An 18,991-nucleotide genomic window follows, 5' to 3' on the forward strand; every position below is an offset into this window, starting at 1 on the left:
TTCGTATCATTATAAAGATTAACTGACTGATTCAGTGGTAAACATCATCATCAGACTGGTCCCAGCGCTGGGTGAACTGGTAGATGAATGAGTAGAAAGTTAAAATCTGTTTTGTAGTATTTAGATAAAGATTAGGAGACATTATAATACAAACTTTTTCTCTAGAACATAAACTCTCAAATGTTAATATGAATTTAAAATTATGATGACATAATATTCACATAAACTAAATGATTCATTGATAATCATTATCAGATTGATTCAAGTCCCTGCTGGAGTCAGAACATTTCCATAGAGAAACACTTTGCATCAGCAGCACCATGCTCCAGTGCTCTGGGAGAGTTTATAGTCCTGAGAGTTGAAGACTGGATGACTGACAGCTGTCCTTCATGACAACAGAAGCCACAGAAATCCTCCTCATCAATAACATGACTTTGATCTGCGTCCTCATCTGGACTCTCCTCTGCTTCACTCAGGGTGAGGAAAATCATTGTTCTGTGATGTGAAAATCATTTGGAGTGTAGCTGAGTTTCACCTCACCGTCTCATGTCCAGTGTTTCTTCTCTCTCCTCAGGGTCTGTTGGACAGAATGTTGTTGTGACTCAGTCAGCAGCCAAATCAGTGCAGCTCGGACAAACTGTCACTATTGACTGTAAAGTCAGTCCAAAAGTAGCTCACTGGACTGGTTCACAGTACTGGCTAGCATGGTACCATCAGAAACCTGGAGAAGCTCCTAAAGCTCTGATCTACAGGACATCAGATAGATTTTCAGGAATCTCCTCCAGATTCAGTGGAAGTGGAGCAGGGAATGGAGTTGACTTCACTCTGACCATCAGTGGAGTTCAGGCTGAAGATGCAGGAGTTTATTACTGTCAGAGTTATCACTGGTTGAATAATCAGAATGTGTTCACACAATGAAAAAGCATCGTACAAAAACCTCCTTCAGTCAGACTGAACAGAAACTGAACTGACTGCTACACAGACTGACACAGTTCACTGAACACACACACACACACACCCACACACACACATACACACACACACACACACACAGAATACTTTTATAGCACATACCAAAGGAAAATAAAATTTAAATATCAGTATCTTTGATGCACAGAATCACAGATACAGACAGAAACATATCTGGACAGAAACAAGGTGCTCAGTATGTCACTATTGTTACTTTCTATCTTTCCAAGATCCCTTTGTACCACTTCTGTGGCCTTAAACTCTACAATGGATTTCTAGTTTTCCTCTCTTTACCCACTGGAGGAAGAGACCTACAGACAATATGATAAAATTAATAAAACAGAGAAAAAAACGCCACCCTGCTGCATTTCAGCTGAAGGGTCATTGATGTTTCACTTCCCTCTCTGAGTACAGTAACCATGGTAACAGATCATCATCACTGATCAACCATGTCAACAGACAGGTTTCAGTAGCGCGGACAAAAGTTTCAAACAGGAACATCTTACTTCAGTTTAATTAGTAAATTTAAACTGGTGAGATCAAGAACAAGCATCAACGATTTGAATATATTTCTATTTTTAGTTTAAACAATGCTTAACTTACTCAGATATGCATTCCTGAGAAAAAACTTTAACACAGAGACTTTTTCAAGAAATATCTGAAGTGCTGAAACAGGGAATTACGTACGAGGTTAACTTAGTTACAGTTAATTAATATTTAATGATGTGGATCTTACATGGTCTAAGAAATCTGTGGAAGTGGAAGCTATTTAGCCTTCATATATATTTAGAAAGATTTTTACATGTTCTTAATTAAGTTCATTTTAATCTCTCAAACTTTTGAAATTATTGAGCATTTTTCATTTTTAACAAAAAATATTTCAGTTGATTTTAGAATAATTATTTTTGTAAGAATGTACTAAATGTCAAAATGCAGACAGAAACGGATTGAAGTTCATTCATAGAAGTGAAATAATGTTGAATAAAATCAAACCTTGGACAGTTACAGCACAGATATAAATAGATTTAAAACTCTATGTCTATTTTCTGTTAACTTTAGAGTAAATTAACATCTTTTTTTTTAGCAAAAAGAAAATTTACAAGCACATACAATTAACAACCAGTCTGGTTCCTCCAATAAAAATGTATACAAACTGTTTGAGACATCATACAGAAAGCCTCTGACTGTGGATAGACATGGTTCTCTGTGAACACAACAAACGCAACGCAAATACTCTCAGTATGTCTTCTTGAATGAAATTGGTTTAAAATTAAATGATACACAACAATGAAAAACATTTACAAAATATTTTAGAATTTAATTTTACATTTACACACTTGTCAAATGAACAGATTCAATGTTAAAATAAAAATATTTCTGTAAACATATATTCATAATCTCTATTTTGCTAAACAATGCCCTTCAAACTAATATTTAATTATCTAAGAAAAATTAATTTATTTTTAATTTGCAGCCTCAAACTGGTCTCAGTCATTGTTAGATGTGAAGAGCTAATTTGCATCAGCAGCACCATGCTCCAGTGCTCTGGGAGAGTTTATAGTCCTGAGAGTTGAAGACTGGATGACTGACAGCTGTCCTTCATGACAACAGAAGCCACAGAAATCCTCCTCATCAATAACATGACTTTGATCTGCGTCCTCATCTGGACTCTCCTCTGCTTCACTCAGGGTGAGGAAAATCATTGTTCTGTGATGTGAAAATCATTTGGAGTGTAGCTGAGTTTCACCTCACCATCTCATGTCCAGTGTTTCTTCTCTCTCCTCAGGGTCTGTTGGACAGAATGTTGTTGTGACTCAGTCAGCAGCCAAATCAGTGCAGCTCGGACAAACTGTCATTATTGACTGTAAGGCCAGTCCAAAAGTAGCTCACCGCTCTGGTTCACAATACTGGCTAGCATGGTACCATCAGAAACCTGGAGAAGCTCCTAAAGCTCTGATCTACGGGACATCAGATAGATTTTCAGGAATCTCCTCCAGATTCAGTGGAAGTGGAGCAGGGAATGGAGTTGACTTCACTCTGACCATCAGTGGAGTTCAGGCTGAAGATGCAGGAGTTTATTACTGTCAGAGTCATCACAGTGGCCCCGTGTTCACACAGTGAAAAAGCATCGTACAAAAACCTCCTTCAGTCAGAATGAACAGAAACTAAACTGACTGATGCAGCTGAAGCTGCTGCAAAGACTGATACAGTTTAGTAAACATAATGTAAACACACTGCAGATACATTTTTTTCTTACGTACAGTCTGTGTTCTAAACCAACCGGGAAAAGGAAGGAGATAATTTATTTCTGTTGGTACTAATAGATGGCTCATGTTACTAAAAACTAATGTAAAGCATGTTTGAACTGATCCCAGAACAAATGCCTGTGACTTATGTCCACAAAACATATATTAATCATCAAAAAGTCACAGATTTATCTAAATTTAACACTTATTAAAGCAGGATTGAGTTGACACAGTTTGTCATGGGACAGTTCATATATAGAGTGTCGGATGCAAAATGTTGGAGACAGTGGGTTTTGTAACAATCTGTGATCAAACTCCAGTCCTAACCTACATGTTTCTATCAAAGGTTTAACAGAACTGTGGAGAGTAAAGCAGTTGATATTAGAATCTACTGAAAGTTTTATGGCTATGAGTTAAAGGTCCTCTTGAGCTTTTTTAAGTCTAGGTTGGTCTTAGACTTTAAACAAGAATTTAATATATATAAATATACATAAATCTATTCTTTTTGTGCGCTTTTCATAAAATCTCTATAATCTTTCTCAAAATTGATCAGATGATTTTTTTCTTAATATTTAATTTACATATTACAGAAATTAACACAATGAGAGCAAAATATTAAGACATTTTTATGTAAAGAATAATTAAGAACAATGGGTTTGGTATTTATTAAAGGAAAATATTTTAAATAATGCTGAAAAACAGAAATGAATAGAAAGTTATGAATCAATGTTAGAAATGATGTCGGTAAAACGTTCTGACAACACCATCTTTATTGTGTAGAAATACAGAAAAAATCAACATCTCTGAAAAAAAAGAACAGAATGAAAAAAAAGTGAATTTGAAAGACTGAATGTCAGAGATTAGAAATATAGTAAAACCAGTAAGAGAATCCCAGTGAATCAGGTCAGTACTGGGAACACTGGTCTCTCCTCAGTGTCTCTGAGAGTGGAGACTGGGAGCCCTGGGTGGCCTCACAGGTCACAGAGCCCACCTTCCTCCACTGGTCTGCAGAGAGCCTCAGGGTGCTGCTCCAGCTGTAGTGGCCGTCCTTCTGCAGCACCCCGGGGCTCCTGCTGTCCTCATAGCTGCTGCTGCTGCTGCTGCCGTCCACCTTCCAGGACAGACTCCAGTCTGAGGGGAAGCCCTTGTTGGCCAGACACATGAGTGTGGCCTTCCCCTGCTGCAGCTCCTCTGTGGAGGGGGGCAGCACCGTCAGGGTGGGACGAGCATCACCTAGGAGACACCAATCAGATTAGAGGACAAGAACCACACAGCTGTCAAACATCCAGAAGACAGTTGGACACCTTTACTGTGAGAGAGGAGATTTCCTCCTTTAAGAAGTTTCAGTAACATTTTATCTGCTTCATCTCTCGCACATTGTTTCACTTCCCTTTTAGAAACCTTTCATGCATGTCAGGACACAGAATCCTCATATGAGCTGACATACATGAAACTACTGAACATGTTTAACATAAAAACATTAACTGCACTTTAAATATCTAAATAAATTACAGAAACTTTTAAATGATAATTTGAACAATTATTCACAAAATTCAACAATGAAACTCAGATGAAAAATGTGTAAATGTTGTGATCTTAAACATTCTGTATATCACTGAAATCCTGGTACAAACATAGCTGCTGTTCTACTTTGCAGGAAAGCAGCAACTGATCATTTCCACTGTTGAAGGACAAGATGGTTTAACAAAGATCCAAAGACTGAATTCACAATTTAACAGATCTGACTAGAAAATAAAACATTGTTTAAACATTTTTATGCTGCTCCAACTAATTTATATTAATCACATTAAAAGATTAAATGATTAAATATGACCTTCAGTAACACTGTTCACAATAAGTTTAACTCAACATTCAGATGTTATAAAGACATCATTCTAATAAAAACTATTTTTGTTCTTTGATCAGTAAAGTTGTTTAAAACATTTACTGGAAAATGTAAAGAAAACTTTTTAATTTAATCTCAACAAAGAAAAACTAACAACAAAATATGAATATGAAAGTTTTTTAGGTCATTCTGATAAGAAGTGAGATTTTAAAAGACTACAGTTATGTCCATTATTAATAAAACGTTTCATAATATTTATAAACTTACTTCCAACATCCAGTCTGGTTCCTCCACCAAAAGTCCACCACAGTGATACAAACTGGTTGAGTCGTCGTACAAAAACCTCTGACTGTAGAGAGACACGGCTCTCTGACTTTCAACACAACAAACCTTCCTCTGATAAAGCTTAAACTGCAAGTCTTCAAATATCTAAATATGTGATAAATTTATGGCTCCTTTTTAACTAATCCTGGATTTTTAGGTTTTTCCTTCAAATATTAAACATTAAGCTGCATTTGTTGCTGCTGATAGAAACTAATGAAAAATATTTAGAGTAAAAAAAACTCACAACATCTCAGATTTAAAGATGAATTACTGAAAATTCTGTACACATAAAACTTTTAAACATATCTTGAATATTAAACTTACTTCCAAGCTCCAGTCTGGTTCCTCCACCGAACGTGTACCACAGTGATACAAACTGGTTGAGTCGTCGTACAAAAACCTCTGACTGTAGAGAGACACGGCTCTCTGACTTTCAACACAACAAACCCAACACAAACAATCCTGTTCCTTAAAGAAACAACAACAAATAATAAAGATAACATTTTTTCAATGATATAAGTATGTAAAATATCAAAAATTATCTTTATGATTGTTTGAAAATCTTTAATTAGAAATGAAAACTGTAGACATGAATGAAAATGATAAACAACTTAAGAAAATATTTCCTAAAGCAAATAATTTACAAAAATGATAAAATGATTTTTTATTCAATTAAAATTCTGATGAAGTGATTAATTATTGCTTAACATAATCATAGAGATTCAAGTCCCTGCTGGAGTCAGAACATTTCCATAGAGAAACACTTTGCATCAGCAGCACCATGCTCCAGTGCTCTGGGAGAGTTTATAGTCCTGAGAGTTGAAGACTGGATGACTGACAGCTGTCCTTCATGACAACAGAAGCCACAGAAATCCTCCTCATCAATAACATGACTTTGATCTGCGTCCTCATCTGGACTCTCCTCTGCTTCACTCAGGGTGAGGAAAATCATTGTTCTGTGATGTGAAAATCATTTGGAGTGTAGCTGAGTTTCACCTCACCATCTCATGTCCAGTGTTTCTTCTCTCTCCTCAGGGTCTGTTGGACAGAATGTTGTTGTGACTCAGTCAGCAGCCAAATCAGTGCAGCTCGGACAAACTGTCACTATTGACTGTAAAGTCAATCCAACAGTAGCTCGCTACTCTGGTTCACAGTACTACCTGGCCTGGTACCATCAGAAACCTGGAGAAACTCCTAAAGCTCTGATCTACAGAACATCAGACAGATTTTCAGGAATCTCCTCCAGATTCAGTGGAAGTGGAGCAGGGAATGGAGTTGACTTCACTCTGACCATCAGTGGAGTTCAGGCTGAAGATGCAGGAGTTTATTACTGTCAGAGTTATCACAGTAGCCCCGTGCTGACACAGTGAAAAAGCATCGTACAAAAACCTCCTTCAGTCAGACTGAACAGAAACTGAACTCAGTGCTGCAGCTGGAAGTTACTCCAGCATTGATATAGTTCAGTAAACACTCACTGCAAACACACAGCAGAAGTATTTTAATAAAATATACAGTCTGTTTTCATAATAACAGATGGATGATAATATCTTAATATATCTATATGAAATGACATGTTACTAAAGACCCAGATGAAGCATGTTTGGACTGATTACAGAACAAGTAACTTTAGTTTCTGCCCAGAGTCACAGTTTAATCCTCCCAAAGTAACTGATTTATAATAGTCTAATGGATTAGATTTATACAGAGCGGTTCAAAGCCCTCAGCTGATTGACTGGGATGAAGCAGCTTTCTAACATTGTCATTCTTGCCAACCTTTAATTACATTCATGTTATAAAACACTGAATCAGGTGACAAACAACATCTCATGTTTTGTTTTCTGTGTTGCAGCAAATATGAAATGAAGTGTTGTGTTATATTAATGGGGAAGGGACATATAAGTTCAAACTTCTGCCAACTACTTTTCTAATATGGTTTGACCAATTTTAAAGTTTATCCCCATGCAGGTATTAAAACTTGAAAATCATCCTTCAGCTGAAATGCTCATACATTTAAGATTTAACTTCCAGTCTAAATTTTTAACATTGTATGTACGAGAAGTTGTTAAGATGCTGCATGATGACATGGCGGGTGGAAAATTTCAGTTTTTAAATAAATTAAAACAAAATAAAAATAAAAAATAAAAAGACAAAGCCACCTGGTGACATTTACCCCAGCATATTTAACTAAAAGGACACACTGGTTCAAATCAAGGACATGGACAGACGTTGAAGGGGCTAAGCCAATGCTTTAAGCCACTGGTATGCAGATCCGGAATTGTGGTTGACGCACCTTTACCTGGTGTAGATGTTAAAATATGAACTGTCCAGACGCTGCCAGATGCGATTAAAAATCTGATTTATTTCCTGTTGCTTCCCTTTTATTAAGCATAAAACAGATAGAAAATGCACTTTCACAGCCTGACATGGTAAAGCGTGTGTGGTCAAAACCGATTTTCCCTTTCCGGCCTAACATGCGCTTTACACACATCATTTCCTGCCTTATATAGATTTACGTCAATTGGCTCTTACATACCGGCCCCTAATTGTTAGACATAACAATTCTTAACAAAGTTCATTTTTAAGTCAAAATATGACCCATTAACCTTAATTACAAACACATAATCCAATATTTATATTCATACTTCTTGTATTAGACATAGTTTGGTAATAGGACGCTCAAAAATGCCAGTTTTTGTTTGTAGCTTCACAGAGCGAACAAAACCTTTTTTATCAGGAATCACCTCCAAAACCTTCCCTAGGCACCAAGAGCCTCGAGGTGCTGAAGAGTCCATAACCACAACAATGTCCCCTTTGATCAGATTTCTTTTAACTTGGTTCCACTTTTGTTTCTCCTGGAGTAATGGTAGATACTCTCTGACCCATTGCCTCCAAAACAGATCAGAGATGTATTGGACTTGTCTCCAGCGTCGTTTCATGTACATGTCTGCTGCATCAAAAAGTCCAGGTGGTAATGCTGGCTTTCCTCTTAGAAGCAACAAATGGTTAGGTGTGAGGGGTTCCAAGTCATTTGGATCATCTGATAACCTTGTGATTGGACGATCATTTAGAATGGCTTCAATTTCACACATAACTGTGTTAAGTCCATCCATATCCAAAGTCTGGTTCTGTAAAACAGAGTTTAGAATGCGCTTAATCATGCGGATGATACGCTCCCAGATGCCACCATGATGAGGTCCTGCAGGTGGGTTAAAACTCCAGTTTACTCCAAAGGGAATGAGAGCCTTTTGTATCTTCTCATGATTTATTGCAGCAAGGGCTTCCTTTAGTTCTCTTGCTGCTCCCACAAAGTTTGTTCCGTTGTCTGATCTGATGTTGACAACTTGACCTCTTCTACTGATGAAGCGACGCAAAGCATTTATGCAATCATCAGTATCTAGAGAACTTGCAACTTCCAAATGCACAGCTCTGCTTGCCAGGCAGGTAAAGATGACACCATAACATTTGCAAGTTGCTCTTCCTCTTTTTGTTTCAATGGGCCCAAAGTAATCAACTCCGACATTAGTGAATGGAGGCAGATCAGGAGTAATTCTCTGCCTTGGGAGATCTGCCATCTTCTGATCCATTGATCTTGCATTGTGGCGTCGGCAAAATTTGCATTCAGCGATTACTTTCCGTACAGCAGAGTTTCCATGAATTATCCAGTATTTTCTCCTTACCACAGCTAGAGTGTGGTTACGTCCACTATGACCCAGCATTTCATGAGTATGCCTGAGAATGAGCTTTGCAATATGTTGATTTTTGCCGAGTATTATTGGATGTTTTTCTTCCAGTGGCATTGCTCCATTATTTAGTCTTCCACCCACTCTAAGAAGATTGTCCTCCCAGGTTGGATCCAGCTTGTAAATTGGACTTTGCTTACAAACTGTTCCTTTTTCTGTCAATGCTGTTATTTCTTCCTCAAATTGTTGTTGCTGGCAGTAGCGTACAATAGCAGATTCAGCTTGTGAGAGATCCTCAAGGGTTAAAGTAGATTTCTTTGACATTCTGGAATCACTTGGGAATTTGTTTTGAGCAGAATCTGCTTCCCTGGCCACCTTTCCTTCCTTTCTTTGATGACTGAGTTTAAGCAGGATTGATTTCAACTTGAAAAACCAGGCCACTGATATCTTGAGCTTGTACCAGTCAGAGAAGTAATGGATAAGATGATCAGAAGGATTTAATGAATCACCAGTCATCAAGCTCACAACTGCCATCTTGTGGACTTCTGGATCATCAATCTCCAATACTGGATCAAAGTGAGTTTGTGGCCACTCCTGTTCAGACTTCCAAAGAAATTTGGGACCCTCTAGCCAGATGCGATGTTCAACAAAGTTAGACACCTTCATTCCTCTAGATGCAACATCTGCTGGATTTTCTTTGGAGCAAATATGTCTCCATTGAGAAGGATGTGAAATTTCTCTGATGGCTGAGATTCTATTTGCTACAAATACTTGAAATCGTGTGTCTTCATTGTAGATGTACTTCAGCACTGAAGTACTGTCTGTCCAGAACACAGAATCATCAATATGAAGTTGCAGCTCGGCTTTCAGCATAGAATCCACTCGTGCAGCCAGAACAGCAGCTGTTAACTCCATCCGAGGGATTGTGATGGATTTCAGTGGAGCAACTCGTGCCTTCCCCAACAGAAATGCAACATGGACCTTGTTGCTTGAATTCTCCATCCTGATGTATGACACGATTCCATAGCCATCTTTGCTGGCATCAGCAAAGTGATGCAACTGGGTACAAATGGATTCCCCAAAGTCTCTTGGACGTATACATCTGCTTAGCTGAAATGATGACAAAAATGCAAGTCCTTCAATCCAAGAATTCCACTTTCTCAAAATGTCAGGAGGTAGAGCATCATCCCATCCACAATTTCTCCGGCATAGCTCCTGTTGCATCATCTTAGCAGAGAGGGTGACAGGTGCAAGGATTCCTAAAGGATCATATATGGAGCTAGTTACTGATAACATACCACGCCTGGTATGAGCCTGTTTTATTTCTGTCTTGAACTTGAAGTTATCAGTTTCTACACACCAGAGTAGACCCAATGCTCTTTCAGTGGGAAGCTTATCTTGATCCAGATTGAGCTCTTTGAGATCCTTTGCCCACTGATTTTCTGGAATGCTTTGTAAAACATTTCTTTTGTTGCTGATCCATTTTTCCAGTGATGTATCTTGATCAGGAGATGTGGAAAAATTGGCTTTCAGGCAAAAACGTCTCTGGACGCTGACTTGAATAATAAAAAGAAGTTTATTACAAAAGTTCAGACATCAAAACAGATTTCTGCAGCAAAATCTGGAGGTCCCAAAGCCAGAACGAAGACCTAAAGACTTGATGTGTCATTCTGTCTTATATAGGGTTTAAACAAAGAAAATTCCTCAGTCCTGTGTCCTCCAATCATAGAGTTTGCCTATAGGATGCTCATTTGCATGGAATGCATGTTCTTGTGTCAATCCAGTCTGTGGGACAGAGAACCTTATATGGTAAAGACTTAAGTGTGTACCATACAAATGCTATGCTTAGATACCTCACCAGAACAAAGCCTCCTCGTTTGCAAAGTGTGCCAAGATCCTTCATCACTTGTTTTGCTTCTTCCTCTGAGCTGAAGCTGATTAAGCAGTCATCCACGTAGAAATTCTGCTTCACTGCTTTCACAACCACATCAGAAAAATCCGCCTCATTGTCATCAGCAGTCTTCCTCAGTGCGTAGCTGGCACAACTAGGTGATGACACTGCACCAAATAAATGAACTGTCATCCTGAAGCTTTGAATTTCTTTATTCAAGTCTCCATTTTGCCACCAGAGGAAACGGAGAAGATCTTTGTGAGAGTCTGCAACTTTCACCTGATGAAACATAGCGTGTATGTCTCCCATGCATGCCACTGGGTTCTGCCTGAACCGGATGAGAACTCCAAGCAAAGAGCTAGTGAGATTGGGACCTTGTAACAACTCTTTGTTCAATGATCTTCCTTTGTATGTGGCTCCACAATCAAAAACCACTCGCAGAGTTTCCTTTCTGGGATGGTAGACACCATGATGTGGGATGTACCACACCTTTCCAATTTGTCCATCCAACTCCAATTCTGGTACCTTTTCTGCATAACCTTGCTCAATTACATTTTCAAGGTATTTTGCATACTCTTGGTGAAAGTGTGGGTTGCTCAGAAACTTTCTCCTCAAACCAATAATCCTCTGCTTTGCCACTTGGTAGTTGTTTGGCAAAGCAGTTTCAGAATTTCTGAGGGGTAAGTTAAGAACATATTTGTTGTTCTGTAGCTTTGCAGACGATTCCATAATATCCATGAATCTTAAATCTTCTCTTGACATCTCCTTCTCTGCAGAGGTTCTTTCATTGAAATCATGGTTGTATTGATTTTGCAGCATTAGCTCCAGATTTGCCACAGAAATCCTGTTTACTACTGCAGTTGTGCTGTTACCACTCCCATGTAAAGGACCGTTGATGACCCATCCTAGCACTGTTCTTATAGCGTAGGGACCATCAGACCTACTGTTGATAACTTCCCATGGCTCCAATAGCTTGGGTGCGTTGGTTCCTATCAACAAATCGACAGTGGTATTTATATTAGGAATGTTGACCTTTGACAAGTAGGGAAATCTTTTCAGGTCTGCAGCAGTAGCGATGTTAGCCTTTGAAACTGGCATTTGTTTCTGTGTCAAAACTTCAGGTAGTAGATGGAAAGTGCTGGAATTCAAACCTGCAACCTCCAGTCCAAATAATAAATGTGCTGGAACCACTTTCTCCTGACCCATTGTTGTCAAAAGAAATTGAGTTCTTTTCCCTGTAAGCTTTAATTTCTGCATGAGATGTTCTGTACAGAATGTAGCAGAACTTCCAGGATCCAGAAATGCATAGGTCTGCACAACTTCATTTCCCGTAATGGACCGGACCTGGACTGGAACGATGGACAGCAAGCAGTCTTTTCCGGCCCCTGTTTGACCACATGTCTGCGTTGGAGTAGAGATGAGTTTGAGTGGTCTAGATGGTTGTTCACTGGTTTTATTAAGATGAAGCACAGTTGGATGTTGTAGACCACATTCTTGACAGTCCAAGCGTTTGTTACAATCACGACTCATGTGTCCACTACACAGGCAGGCAAAACATAATCCTTTCTCCTTTAGAAAAGAAATCTTGTCTCTGTGCTTTTTACTCTTGAACTGTTTACAGTTTTCCAGGCTGTGAGCATGTAAACAGCAGCAGCAAAGTCCCTTTGAAAATCCATCCAACTCAAGTTTGTCAGACCTAATTGGCTTTATAGTTGTGGCAAAGCTTCGATTTACTCCACCAGACCGTGGCTGTTTAAGCATGGGCAATTTTGAGTTGGTTGTCCTTTGCTGTACATGTTCGATGACTCCATAAATGGGATCAGAGAGTATCTTTACATGTCTTTCCAGAAATGTTACCAAATCCTGTAAATTAGCTCTGCGGTCATATTGCTCCATGATATCGTGAGCCTTAGTTCTCCATCCTTCTTTTAACTTGTAAGGTAGTTTTGAAATGATCATCTTTATGTTTGTTGGCATGTTTAATTCCTCCATGTAATTTAGTTCTTGCATCACATTGCAACAACTACGCAAATACAAAGCAAATGCTTGAAGAGATTTGGCATCTTCTGATTTTATTGATTGCCAAGCTAACAACTTGTCCATGTATGCAGTAGCAATCCTGTATTCATTTCCAAAATTTTCTTTTAGAAGACGCTTTGCCAAACTGTAGCCATTTTCAGGAGACATGTGCTGACAGCTACGGACCAATTCCCTTGGCTGTCCTCTTGTAAATTGTTCCAGATAATGCATGCAGTCAGATTTATTGGCCCTTTCCTCCACTCCTTGCTCAAATGCTTTGATAAAATGATGATATTGTATTGGCTCTCCATCAAAGACAGGAATATCACGTGGTGGAAGTGTTGAACAACGTTGCTGGTGTACAAGTGTTTCCATTATTTTATTTTGTTTTTCCATAATGGTAAGCATGCTGCTGGTTACCATCTGGTCATTTTCCTGTTGGGTTCTCGAAGTGCTTATTCCACCATTTTGAGATCCTTGGTTTGGTCCTTGATAATGATCTGTTGTGTCACATGGTGTTAAACACGTTTTTGGTTGTCTTGGTTTGGTGTCCATTAATGGTTGTTTGATTTGCTCCCTTGATATTTGATTAATACTTTTGTTGTGGCATCCATTTTGTGGTTCATACACCTTTGCCATAGGATTGAGTGAAGCAGTTTGTGATGACCTCGTCCTTTCCCTTTCCAGATAAGAGTTCATGCCATTTGATTTTGCAGCCGAACGTTGTTCCTCCATACACTCCAAAACACTCAGTTTGGCTGTTGCTGCAGCAAGCTCTGTTTCCATTTGTAGTTGTTCTTTTTTCCTTTTTAACAGCAGCTCTTGTTCCTCCAGTGCATGTTGGTCCTTTAAAGCCGCCATTCGTGCCAAAAGAGCTGCTCTCTCTGCCGCAGCTCTAATTTTTGCAGAAGTAGTGCTTGATCTTGAACTAGTCCCACTCTTATTTGCATTAGAGACACTGTCATCAGGATTGATGTTATCATAACCATCTTTGTTTTCACCAGTACCCTCATTTTCAACCTCATGAGTTTGATTTTGCATTACCCACTGATTAGCATTTTTAGCAACATCATTATTAAACATCATCTTTGCTTTAAACCAGATATCATGTTTTTCTTTTTCATCTTGTGGCAATAAACCCATGATACAATTATGAACACCATGTATTTCATCACACAACTCAGTAAAATCACTCAAAGACCTTTTTACTTCAGAAACATCACCCATTTCCATTAAACCTTTTATAGTTTCTCTTAATTGACCAGCCTTATTTAATTGAACCTTTCTGGTATTTTGCAACCTTTCAATCGTTTCTGCCATTGCTTTGGCAGTGAGTTTAACCACTCTTTTGTCCAAACACACCTGAGTTCCAGTCTGACCGATGGCAGTCACAGATTTGTCTGAAACACGCTCCTCAGTTGCTGCATCAGCATCCGTGTTCACAACAATGTTTTCCATTTGTTCGTCAAAGAAATTTGTCAAGTCACAAAAGTCAGTCAGTTGTCGCAACTTGTATTCTTATTTTGACTTAGCAACCAGTGCACTGGAATTACGCGTTTTTTATGGCCATTCTGGGTGTAGCGCTACACATACCTCCGAGAAGAGTAGCCTAAGCCATTAGCAAGCCGATGAAGCTCCTTGCCGTTTACCGAACCAGCGATCCGCCGACCCGTTCCACCAGTTGATGCTGCTGAAGCATTCCCGCTGACGGCACCTTTCCTCCGGGTGGCCTCGTGGCAACACCGCCCCAGGCGATCCTCCTCACCACCGATCATCCGCTGCCGACCTCTCCGGCACGCAGCCACCCCGACGACGCTCCTCACCGGATCTCCTCCAATCGGCGCGCGTAGACTCCAGGTATCGGTTGTCAGGTGACAGCTACAACGCCCAGCTGATCGCCTCAGTGCCACGTAAGCACAAACGAGGACGATTTCCAGGGATCCAATATTCCATTTACGTGTCTCCACTTGTTGCCTTTTATTGTCTGGTTTCGGTTTTTAAGTCACTACCGGTTTTGACTTTAATTGAAGGGGCTAAGCCAATGCTTTAAGCCACTGGTATGCAGATCCGGAATTGTGGTTGACGCACCTTTACCTGGTGTAGATGTTAAAATATGAACTGTCCAGACGCTGCCAGATGCGATTAAAAATCTGATTTATTTCCTGTTGCTTCCCTTTTATTAAGCATAAAACAGATAGAAAATGCACTTTCACAGCCTGACATGGTAATGCGTGTGTGGTCAAAACCGATTTTCCCTTTCCGGCCTAACATGCGCTTTACACACATCATTTCCTGCCTTATATAGATTTACGTCAATTGGCTCTTACAGACGTGATTCGTAACTTTAAAATAAAATTTTATTAAAAGATATACAGGCGTTAAAATAAAATTAAATGAAAAATCACTCTAGCCAAAACCCAAGGTGCAAAAAGGCCTGAGTTGGAACAGTGATCACAAATCCTGCTACTCTGTGATTGATCCATGATGGCAACCTGTACGCTGGGCGCGGCTGCACACCACGGGTATACTAATCAGATGAAAGGCTCGACCACCTCCGCCATAATGGCTCGGAGATCTACCAGCCAGGGCCACTCAGGAAGAGGGAATTCACGCTGTCGAGCGAGTCCTGTCTAATATACCGCCCTCGCTCCGCCCTAACAGTCAGCGCTGCTAAATTACACCTGGAAGGTGCAATTAAGGGAGGAGAGGGGACAAGGTATCCAACCTCGTCCTGCTACAATCAGCTGAAGAAATCTCACATAACAAAAAGCTCATAACAAATATCCAAACATGACAAAGATGTTTACTTGCTAAAACCTCTGCTGCTCCTGGAGGTTATCAAGAACACTGATACAGTTTACCAAACACACACATTGTTCATACACACACATTATATCTTCAAATAATTGTTAAGTGATGATAGTAAACTTTGTGTTCACAGGATTTTGAAGCCATTGTGCTGAAGTTCTAGTTCTGTAGACGTCACCGTCAGGTTTGCCTCTCATTGCTCGTCATCTGTTAACTTTGACTTATGTACAAACTGGGAAAGGAGATGTTGGCATTATGTAGAAAGCTGGGAGATATTTTGTCTTTGATATTTATCTTTTTATTATCTATTTATTGCCATGACAACCCCGTGTCCTGTCCTGTGTGCAGCACATTAAAACAGTTTTACATAAATCCTCCTCAATGACACTGAAAAGGACAGAACTGCTGCAGTTACTGCAGAGACTTGATATTAAACACAAAATGACTTCATTTGATCAAAGTTTACAACACAAACAGTTACCAAAAACTTTGTGTAATAAGATTCCCTAAACCCAAAGTTTTATCTGACAAACATCAGATCTTCCTCTCAGTGTGTGTCACCTCTTAGCTGTAAGTAAGAAACTGGTGGTAAAAATAAGCTCTGTATTTATAAAATATTTATTAGAATCTATTCTCTATCTGCTGAGACGTCAACATGATAAATAAGAGTCTGGATTCATTCATTTCTGCAATTGAGTGACTGTGTGTGTTTGCATATGTGTCCTGCCTCTCTGCTCCCAGCTGTTAAGAAGTCAGTGTTGATCAGTGGCTGTTCAGACCTTTCAGAGACACTGAACACACCAGCAGCACAATGATGATGTCACTGACTCTACTGCTGACCACCCTGGGGCTCCTTGTTCAGGGTGAGACTCTCTTGTGAAAACTTTGCTTCAGGATGCAACCAGGTTCACCACAATGATGTTCTGCTGTGATGGAGAAACACTGAAACAAGCAGCTTTCACCTTCTTCCATCTATTCTCCATCTTAAAGAAAAATCTTTCTTCATCTTTCTCAAAGCTGGATTTGTCTCAGTAACTCTTCTACTGTTTTCCAGGTTCATCAGGAGAAATCATCCTGACTCAGACTCCTGGATCTCAGTCTGTTGTTCCAGGACAGACTGTCTCCATCAAATGTAAAACCAGTACAAGTGTTAGCGACTACCTTCACTGGTATCTTCAGAAACCAGGAGAACCTCCTAAACTCCTGATTCGTTTTGCTACAACTCTTCAGTCAGGAATTCCGAGTCGTTTTAGTGGAAGTGGATCTGGTTCTGACTTCACTCTGACCATCAGTGGAGTTCAGGCTGAAGATTCAGGAGTTTATTACTGTCAGCATTGTAACAGCTTCCCGTTCACACAGTGATACAACGTCGTACGAAAACCTCCCTCAGCTGGAGAGGAACTGATCTGAACCAACAGCTGCACTGAAACTAAAACAGGAGAAGAACTGAAACTAAACTGAGGATTTTTCTTTTATCGTAGCAAATTAAGTTTTATGAAATAATATCTTACAAAGAGGATTTATTTAAAGTGAGAAAAGTTTGGTTTTAATTATTTCATTTTACAGCATAAAGAACAACAAAAACAAAATCTTAAAGTTGCTGAGAGAAAATGAAAAGTTTAATGTGAAATGATTCCCTGAACCACCGTTTTAAAGCATGATATTATATTAACACATATTTCATATTTTTGAGATACAGCAAACCTGAAGAAATATACATAAGATATATTTTCTGTGGTGAAGGCTTTTCATATCAATAGTAATTATTATGCTAAACCTTCATCAAAATAATGATTTGATTCCACCAAATTAACATTAATTAGTCACCATTTGATGAGGCCTGAAGTCTATATAATTTGATCCTTTATGCAAAACAATCAATTTTAGCTTCACCATATAAAACCTAAAACTACTGTTTTGTCTCAGTTTTTCAATTTCATCCAGTCTTTATTCCCACTGAAAAAAGATCAGTAGGTCACATTTACATGAACAAAAATGAAAAAAAGTTGATTTGATGAACAGATATTTATTATCATAGAATAATGAAACAATATTTAAACACTGGAACAAAGCAGTAAAAACCTTTTTTGAATATCTCATAATCATCTCTACATGTTGTAAGAACTGAAAAATCTGTTTGATATAAAAATCTTTATTGTTTAGAGACACAGTTGAACAGACAAAATAAGAATTAGAAAACAGCTTAGAGGAGAGGCCACAGTAACTCAGCCTGCAGCAGTGACAGATGATCTGGGAGGAACCGTCAACATCAGATGTAAAACCAGTTACAGAGTAGATGAAGGAAATGACCTCTCCTGGTACCAACAGAAACCTGGTGCAGTTCCTAAACTACTAATTTATGATGCTAGCTATCGAGCATCAGGAATTCCGAGTCGTTTTTCAGGCAGTGGATCAAACACAGATTTCACTTTTACCATCAGTAGAGTTCAGGCTGAAGATGCAGCAGTTTATTACTGTATGGGGGAATTCTACATCAACAACCAGTACTCGTTCACACAGTGAAAACCAGTCGTACAAAAACTTCAGACAGATTGTGGAACAGAAACTAAAAAACTGCTGCAGCTTTGACAGAAATAGCAGGTTATGCAAAAATGTTTCTTATCATCAGTATTTATGGGTAATTTATTTAATCTTTTTTTTTAGGTTATATAAGTTTTTTAAATTTATAATATCTTCATTCCTGCATTCACTCAGTTTGTGTAAACATTGGAAATGTGAAGCATCTGCACCTACAGGCTCTACTGTACAACAGAGACACACCCAGATATAATAAATCACTTTATTATTCAGTAAGATGATTGCTGGCTGATTAGATGTGATGGATGTCAGGATAATGGAAAAAGTTCAGCTTTGACATTATGTCAGGAAATACAGTACCAGTTAAACCATTGGACACACACCCATTACATATGATGGGTAAGTGTGTCCAGACTTTTTGCTTGTGTATTTGTAAGTCATTAAACATCATTTTACTTAAAACTTCAAATCTTTAAAGTGATAGTTTTTAATTTTGCTGTTCAAGTAAGATGAAGATATGTGTTAAGAATGAGACTATTTTACTGAAACATTGGAATGAATGTTAGTAGGTCATTAAATGCTCTTTCCATAGTTTTAAATGGTCATTATGAATACATCAAATATTAAAAACACCTTCTTCCGTCTAGTATTATTAAGGCTGTTATTGAAG

At 38.7% G+C, this 18,991-nt stretch overlaps 4 gene segments (V, D, J or C); 3 read left to right on the plus strand and 1 right to left on the minus strand.

Annotated features, from left to right (window-relative positions):
* Positions 1-408: 408 nt before the first annotated feature.
* On the plus strand, positions 409-940 carry LOC121656214. The segment is given in 2 exon segments: positions 409-477; positions 575-940. Coding segments are annotated over 2 exon segments (393 nt in total).
* Positions 941-2,595: 1,655 nt separating this feature from the next.
* LOC121656364 lies at positions 2,596-3,090 on the plus strand. The segment is given in 2 exon segments: positions 2,596-2,658; positions 2,756-3,090. Coding segments are annotated over 2 exon segments (384 nt in total).
* An 850-nt stretch (positions 3,091-3,940) lies between these two features.
* LOC121656365 lies at positions 3,941-5,437 on the minus strand (the record flags this gene model as incomplete). The annotated part of the segment is given in 2 exon segments: positions 3,941-4,448; positions 5,329-5,437. Coding segments are annotated over 2 exon segments (438 nt in total), but the record flags the coding sequence as incomplete, so codon positions are not given.
* An 11,108-nt stretch (positions 5,438-16,545) lies between these two features.
* Positions 16,546-17,145, plus strand: LOC121656225. The segment is given in 2 exon segments: positions 16,546-16,646; positions 16,838-17,145. Coding segments are annotated over 2 exon segments (360 nt in total).
* Positions 17,146-18,991: the final 1,846 nt, after the last annotated feature.

The sequence above is a fragment of the Melanotaenia boesemani genome, chromosome 17 (assembly GCF_017639745.1).
Source record: "Melanotaenia boesemani isolate fMelBoe1 chromosome 17, fMelBoe1.pri, whole genome shotgun sequence".
Taxonomy (NCBI): Eukaryota; Metazoa; Chordata; class Actinopteri; order Atheriniformes; family Melanotaeniidae; genus Melanotaenia; species Melanotaenia boesemani.